An 8614-nucleotide genomic window follows, 5' to 3' on the forward strand; every position below is an offset into this window, starting at 1 on the left:
TAAAATAAATACCTAACCTAAAGCATTTACCAATTACCAATTACCACAAAATTAACTTAAATAAATACCTAACCTAAAGCATTTACCAATTACCACAAAATTAACCTAAAATACTACTAATTGAAAAATTAGAAGATGGAAACTAGATATTTAGAATATTTACCAATTACCAAGACAAGAGGCTTAGAGGCGACAGCAGTCAGCAAGCAGCAGGAGCCAGAGCACAGGTTGCAGTCGGTCTCGGTCTCGTCACTCTCGCCTCTCGCTCGCAGGTTGCAGCACGCTGCACGCCAGGCGCCAGCACCGTCGACTCGGTCTCGGTCTCGTCACACTCGAGTCGCTCGCTCTACTCCTCTCCAGCTCTCCTCTGTCCATCGTTAAATTCGTTCCCGTCGTGCAGGTAAGCAGATTTATAGGTTAGAGACTTAGAGAGGGGCCTCTTGTCTAATATGGTTGGGGGCCTAAAGAAGAGGTAATTAAAAATACAAGTAAAAAAAAAAATTGGGCTTTGGTGTTAAAATATTGTTGGGGGGCCAGGCCCCCTACCCCATTAAGGTGCGTCCGCCACTGGTCGCACAAGCATGGTTGGATGTTCAATAAGCCCATTGATTTTGTCAAATTCAATATCCCTATTACTACAATGTTATCAAGAATCCCATGGATTTAGGGTCGACAAAAGAAAAACTCGATTCACGCAAATATTCAAGCCCATTCGACTTCCGAGCTGATGTCATGCTTACATTCTCGAATACCATGAGATATAAGCCTCCGGGTAACGATGTCCATTTCATGGTAGTTATTCATGTTAAGTTTTTTGAGCAAAGATGGAAGCCCATTGAAGTTGAATCTAAACAACAGAAATTAGATCTTGAAGAGATTGGAAATTGAGGTTGATATTGATGATCTCAACAATGATGCTTTGTTCACATTAAGCAAGATGTTGGATGACCATTTGCAAGGGAAACAGAATCATACAGAAGCAGAACCATGTATTATTGAGGTAAAATTCATGTGCCATCATTCCATATTTGCAATAGAAGGTCATAACTCATGTTGGAATGGGTCAATAGTAGTGCTCGTTCCTAATCGGCTAGATTTAGACCATTTATCTTAGATAGGAATGCACGTGAATAGTTAGAACACTTTAGAGCTTTTGGATGATTTGACTTTTTAATTTAACTTAAAATTTTTTAATCACTTTCAGTACCTTCAATTACTTTCAACTATATTCATCGACCTTTATGGTCACTTTTAAGTCACTTTCACGAACTTTTACATACATTTAATCACTTTCGCATGCATGAATTTGTTAAAGTTTCGTCCATGATAAGATAAATAGGTAAATAAAGGTACGTTAATGTAATTGAATGTATATGAAGGTTTTGTTCTCACCTTCCACCCTAACTTTTATTCTTTCTGTAACACAACATAGCAATCCAAAGCCCACGCCTAAAAGCCCGATCAGATAAGTTCTTTTCAAAAGCCTGAAAAAACCTATCGGTCATCTCACACCCAACTTCGGCTGAAAAAAGTTTGGGCTATTTTTTGCTTACTGAAATCATGGTTGAAAGGCCCAGGTCAGGCATAAAAAACCAAGGGCCTTGTGCATCTCTATTCTTACATGATATTAAAACCAAAATTTACTACTACGGGGATTCTCACTAATGGTAGGATCCCTCCACTCGTCAAAACTTGATTCTGTGTGATTGCAGAGCGGAAAGATGGTTGAAACTTATGAGACATCTCGGTTTCTTGAAGACTTCAAAACTCACGAGCAGTTGCCGAGTTCTTTAGATGACACGAGACCTTATCACGAGTGAAACGATGCGTTGGGCAGCTTCAAGCCAGCAACCCATTGGAAAAACTCGGATTCTTATAATTGCAGTCATGGATGATCTAGATTTATATACTTCTTTCGCAAAAAGAAACTCAACATTTGATTTGACACATAATTTAATAAAAGCGAAGGTGTATACCACGGTCCCAAATTCAAGTGGAAATGTAGATAATTTAATAAACATGTGAAGTAGAAATGAACGAAACGAAAGGGTTTAAAAGCCCACAAGCTCATTCTATTAACACTCTATAGACCTGTAAATAGAGATATCATATCATCACAAGCTTCTTCGACTTTTTTAAGGTCTTAATTAATTGTACGTTAATTAACCTCGGCTTGTTTGATCAAATAAGACATCTTAATTGAAAAATTCGTAAGTTTTAGCGTCGAGGATGAGCTGCCTCAATCCCCCGATAGGGGACAATACCATCAAAACAACTCCAAATACAATGCAGATCTGTAACACAAAAACAGTGTTGATGAAATCAAACACCCAAGAATGGTATACCAGTATAACAAAATTGGTTTTATAGGATGTCAAAAACATCTAAATGTATTAATAGGTTGTTTTATAGGACTTAAGTTATAGAACCATATTAGTTTGGTCACATAAACTTCAGACCTATAAGACAATGTACTAAGACATTTAATACATATTTGGCTAAAGGTGTTGTTTTAAACCGTCAAACTTCACAAACCCTCACACCATACCACAAATGTGCTTTAAAACTTCCGCGGTGCGGTTTGAGTTTTGTATTTTTACCAAACAACACTATGAACCACGGTTTGTTATTATTAATTTTATAATGAAATTTTAATTTTATAATTATTGGATTGAAGACGTAAAACGTAATAGGCACACCATGTAAAATGTGCATGCGGTTTAAAGTATATGCGATGCGGTTTGATCCTAAATCACACCAAACCACACAGTAAACACCCCTAGTTTTGGTTACTTATAAAACCTATTTTGTTGAAATGCAGTATAAGGAAAAGAATGTGTTGGGAGATGTTATGGTTACATACCCAGTTGATGATCCAAGATAAGCTCCATTTCTTCGGTTTATAGATGGAAAGCCAAATGACGCAAGGCAACTGAGCATTAAGAACAAAGTTAGAACCGTTTTGCAAATGAACCGAGAGAGAGAAAGATATATATAACGAATAAAATGTTGCGTACAAAGTATGTTGTCGGGGCAAATGCAAATCCTCCGAAGAAACCAAGAAGCCCACCGAAGAATGGGAAGCAAATGCCAATGAACATTGTTAATGCTGCAACCGAAAGAAAGAGTTTAGTAAACCAAGAAGGTAAAACGATTACATAGATATATGATTCATGCGTAGTTACCGTTAAAATGTTTTAGCTTACCAACATATGTGTTCCTGGTGATGAAGCGTAGCGTAAAACTTGGAGTGAAGTGTAATTTCTTGACGAGTACGGTTTCAATCATATCAAATACCGGCATCGCATAAATCTAGAGGGAAAAGAAATAGATATAATTAGATATGTTGGATTATATTCTCACTCGATTCTTCGTCTAACATAGGGCTCTCTATAAAGGCTCTCGGAAAATGCAAATGGGCTCTACATATCTTTAGATGGTATATCTAGAGTCAGGATCTATCACTACAAAAGAATTCGATCCGACACACTCTTTTGCCTCCATTCTTGGGGCACCATCTGGCATCTGTTTGAAGGGGATGTGTTACGGTGTTGGAGTCCATGTAAACTAAACACGAATCATCAAACTTGTATATAAATATTTGTAGGGAAAATTGACCAATGTAGCCAATCTCCCCAACCAAGTCCAGTTTTTAGCCATTTTTGAAACCAAATTTCCATTTTAGCCATTTGGGTAGAACCGATTTTCAGATTAAAAAAAGATGAAAATTTTTATTCATGCAAATTGGGATTCTAATGCAAATTTGAGTAAATATTTTTTCCTTTTTTAATATGAAAATCAAGTTCATTTGTTTAAAGCCCGGTTAAAATGGGAATTCTATGAAAAAATTGGCTAAAAAGTGAATTTGGTTAGAAAATTTGGTTATTTTGGTCAATTTCACTATTTGCAGGAACCTCTCCTTTTGATGCCTCTTTTAGAGAGATTTATACGGGTTCAACAAATCTTAGCACACGAAAAACGACTAGAAGATGGTGAAGTCGAGATATAGAATCCGAACCTGATAGCTTCCGATAACGTGAACCACAACGAACAAATTAGCCATTGCAATGAGCCACGTTGGTTTCTCTAAACTGATCAATATATTATCCGAGACGGCATTTCCATACATCCAATACCCTATAAGAGCAACCGGAAAGTAACACAAGGCCACGACTATATACGCAACCACAACTCCCTTCCACATCGGACCCTTCGAAGGCTTTTCAGGGGTCGAAGGAATGGTGGCTTGAATTTCCAGCACCACATTATGGCCAGCGTACGCAAAAGCAATTTCACCCAATGCATTAAAGAAGTTAAATACCGTCCCCGTGACCGTGCTAGCTTTGTATCCATATTGTACGTCTGGCTGCACGCCCTTTTTCACCGAAGCAGACCATGCGATGGTAGAGTAACTGCATCACGGAATTGTGTTAGTCAGGACCGTGCTCGATGTGTGATATATGGATCCGTATGTCATTTTTTTAAAATGCATGTCACGGTTAGTTGGTAAACGATGGATTTGTGGACGGTCACACCTTATTAATTACTAGCATGAAACATGTTAGAGAAATGATTTTTTATATGAATTTCATATGTATTTTTGTAGTTTTAAATTGTAAGATTTTCTATATAATATGTTGTAAAACCAAACCAACCCAACCCAACCCAACCCAGTATATCTCACCTAAAAGTAGGGTCTGGTAATGTTAGATTTATGCAGATTTGACCTCCCACCAAAAGAATAGAACGGTTGTTTTCGTGAAAACCACCGGCTAATATGTATTGTGGATAATTTATTTATTTATTACTCATACAGTCAAACTATGATTTTGGTACAAATGTAGCATGTCTTCCAAAAACGTCTCTGAAATTGATCAAAATAGCCGATCGCCTCAACCAAATTCATTTTTTTTGCCACTTTTTCAATCGGATTCTCATTTTAGCTTATGCAGTTGCTTGAACTCGATTTTCAGATTAAAAAATAATTTCTTTCGTGTAATATGTGTAAATCATCTTTTTCTTTTTCTAATTTGAAAATATGTTTTATGCAAATGTGTAAAGCATTTACGTAAACTTCGGCTAAAATGAAAATTTGGTTTCATGAGTAGCTAAAAAGTGAATTTAATTGGAGAGATCAGTCTATTTTGGTCAATTTTCTCAAAAAAAATATTGGAACAGTCATGGGGCCAATTTGAAGATATTTTTGTTTTTGTTTCACAAACTAGTATGGTAAATATAGCGTACCTGAGGGACATGACTGCTGCGGCCAAAGACACACCGGAGATGGAATTGAAATTGGGGAGATGGGAAAGAACAAAATGGACGGAAGCAAAGATCATAATGAAGTATGTGAGCTTAATGTCTTTGCAATCTTTGCAAACCAAATCATGGAATTTCTTCAGGGATTTTCCTCCGGTGACCATATAGACGATGTTGACGCCAACTTCAACGATCAATTGTTGTGGAACGATGATGTAAAGACCAAGCTTTTCGCCAAAAGCATGCTGGCCTAGCTCATGGTATCTGTCGAATCGTTTCCCAGGTACCATTTCATGCATTTCAACCATTTGCCATAGTGTGTATAGAGTTACAATCCATGATAGTACTAGTATTGCTACTCCTGGACCCCTGAATCATGGTTTTGAGCCATATTAGAATCAAACTAAATAAGAACTAAAACAAACTCTTTTACATTTTGATGCAGTTTAGTCACGTGAAATAATAAAAGTAGAATAAATGAGAAATCAAGCAAACTTCATTGCATCTTGATGCAGATTACACTACAACAAAATTAGCTTTATAGAACCCTAGATTGCCTAAGTGTCTTAATAGAATAAATTATAGAACTTAAGTCTATACGATCAAACTATAAGATTCATATGTAAAAGCATTACAATAGTTCATCAAGACGGTTTTATGCGTAGTGTTGTATCAACTATTTTAAAGGACCCTTTTGAAACTATAAACTCATTTTTTTATAAGATATTTTTTCAAATAGTGTGGTATAAAATAGTTAATATGATACTGTATTTTTTTTTTTAAAAAATTCTAAAAACTTGTTATAACACCTAAAAACGTCCTATAAACTTATTGTAATACTTTTAAATATGACGTTTTTGGTTTATTCCTATAAACCTGGGTTTCATAAAGTATTTTTTATAAAATTTCTACATTTTAGGAATCCTATAAAATCAATTTTGTTGTAGTGTTAGCACATGGAAAACACCGAGAGTTGGGGAACTAACCATCCAAGTTGGGACATGGCGTAAGGGAGACCAAGAACTCCAGCTCCAACCATGGCGGTTACATTGTGAAAAGCCGAGTACCACCATTTTGCATTCCGTGAGGATGTAATTGGAAGCCATTCATCAATTGCCTTCTCTCTTGCAGTTCGATTGTCAACCTGTTATACAAACAAAAGATCGATGAAAAGACGTTGAACAAGATTAACTAAACCAAACGACTCATTATATCTCACCGTGTATTCAGACATGACTTATACCCCAAAGAGTGAAATTAATCTTTTGAGTGCCCACTTTTCATTCAAGATTAAGAGAAGCAATATTGTGAGAAAATATCTAATGCTAGAATCTACGATATGGATTGAAAATAGGAGACAAGGAACAGAGAACATTGAGGGCACGGTATAACTTTATGCCACTTGTTGCGTGTCCACTATTCACTTCTTTTTGGAATATCGTCAACTAAATATATATCAGCAAAGATTTCTTTAAAAGAGGGATAATCTTCAAATCATGTGGGAAATCATTCTTTTTATTGTAAGATTTTTACATCACGTAAGTAATTAAAGTAATTTATTGCGATGGTAAATGGTAACAACTAACAAGTAGTATTACATGCTATTCTAAATATATCATATTATTTACTATCATTTAATAAATATTTACCAAAATCCTACATAAACACAAAATATTTTGTTTTCATTTTTACTATAAGATTTTACGTAATAAAATATCATAAATGTATTAAAAACAGATATTTTGATCTTTTAACTTAAAATATCAAAGATGTGATGCTTAATGCAGAGTTATATCGCCTTCAAAACTTGTATAGTATTAAAAACTGTTTTTATTAATGGTTAATATATCGAAATGAACGAAAAAATCAATTGACCCATCAAATTTTGATAGTATTTACAAAACTCTAATCGAAAATCGCTTTACTCAAAATTTCGAGTCAACTTCAAAAGGTTCAACTAAGGGGTCGTTCATCCATATGCTTACAGGGAAGGGTCAATAATCTTAACTTATCCATGTGCAGCAACAAATTTTCTGTTTCTGTTAAAAGGTCATGTAGAAACAAGTTTGTACTATTTTGGTACCCAAATTTACAGTTGATGTACATTTTACCCCCTCGTCATAAACAAAAAGTAGCTTTTTAGCATCCTACACTTTTGGAGAAGATACGGATCTGACATCTGAACTAAAGGCCCATGAACAGATATATTTGTCCGGACATGGAAACCCATGCTCTCCTCGTTTCCCTTTGGTCAACACAGTTGACCAACAGTTCGGAGAGGAAATCGATCACGCTGCCATCACGTCGTCGTTGATCAAATCGTGAAAACGTGAACAAAAACTAGATCTCATACGTACAATGCCTACCGTCAAACATCTTTATCTTCTTCCATACGTTTCACAGACTGATCGCTTCTATTACGTTTAATCTCTCGATAAAAAGGATCAATCAATCGAACAAAAACACAAAATATTTCGTCTAAATTCATATAATAAATAAAAACATAGATTCAGAATTGAAGTGCACCTTGTCGTTGCTGTTGCTATTGTTATCGCTATAGAATTGTTGAGTTTGAGCTTGCGTTCCCATGGCTGCACTAGATGAAAACAGATCGATCTGAGTGGTGAAGAAAGCAAACAGTACACAGAGCGAGGGGGGAAATTGAAGGAGGAAGGTGTGGATATAATAGGTATATATAAAGAATTAAAGTAGATGGTAGCAACAGGTATGCCGTTGAGACTGGAGTCACAGAGATGGTGTGAGAGGGAGAATTAAGAGGGCAGATTGAAGTCGACCCCTTGCTTTGACTTGTAGGATCAATACTATGAACATGCGATTTGATAATTTTGGAAACTTACTAATATTGTTTTATAAATTATTTTATATTTCATCGAAGTCGGGTTCAAATTGAAGACAGTCGTAAAGTTATGAATCACGTAACTCGTTGAAAATATTTGTATTATATTATAAAATATTTTATAAAAACTTTAAAAAATAATATTTTATGCATGAAGTATTATTTATTGATGTATATTACTTACAATTAAAGAATACGAGTAAATTGTGCGCAAATACAACTTATTAAAGTTTCATGTTTGAATTCATGTGAGTGACTGCAGATAAATATAATCAAATAGAGAAAACATTTCATTTTAAATATAAAAAATATAAAATAAGTTCTAACAAAATACTTAATTATTATCTTTATAAAAAAATATTATTAAACCAAAAATAATAATAAATGAATTAAAAAAATACACAAAAAATGAGAGATTTTAAATAGTCTGTTTACTACTAATATCAATCTTTTTTTTCAATTTTTTATAATATCTTCGTATTTTTAATTTTTCAAAAA

General features: G+C 34.8%; 1 protein-coding gene across 1 annotated transcript; it reads right to left on the reverse strand.

Moving 5' to 3' along the window:
- Nucleotides 1-1952: 1952 nt before the first annotated feature.
- On the reverse strand, nt 1953-8085 carry LOC112512933 (lysine histidine transporter 1-like). The gene is made up of 8 exons (XM_025119060.1): nt 7786-8085; nt 6246-6403; nt 5245-5628; nt 4019-4412; nt 3207-3312; nt 3018-3109; nt 2864-2932; nt 1953-2294 (listed from the first exon to the last, which is right to left on the reverse strand). Exons 1-8 carry the CDS (start codon nt 7846-7848, stop codon nt 2196-2198), a joined length of 1365 nt encoding a protein of 454 aa, XP_024974828.1. The 5' UTR covers nt 7849-8085; the 3' UTR covers nt 1953-2195.
- Between the last annotated feature and the right edge of the window lie 529 nt (nt 8086-8614).

The sequence above is a fragment of the Cynara cardunculus genome (assembly GCF_001531365.2).
Source record: "Cynara cardunculus var. scolymus isolate 2C chromosome LG 1, CcrdV1, whole genome shotgun sequence".
Classification (NCBI taxonomy): Eukaryota; Viridiplantae; Streptophyta; class Magnoliopsida; order Asterales; family Asteraceae; genus Cynara; species Cynara cardunculus.

Coding starts and splice junctions, on each gene's coding strand:
- LOC112512933 (XM_025119060.1), bottom strand. CDS start 7,848: ATGGGAACGCAAGCTCAAACTCAACAATTCTATAGCGATAACAATAGC. Junction 5,629..6,245: donor GCCATGTCCCAACTTGGATG/GTTAGTTCCCCA, acceptor ACCATGATTCAG/GGGTCCAGGAGTAGCAATAC. Junction 3,313..4,018: donor ACGTTATCGGAAGCTATCAG/GTTCGGATTCTA, acceptor TTTTCCCTCTAG/ATTTATGCGATGCCGGTATT.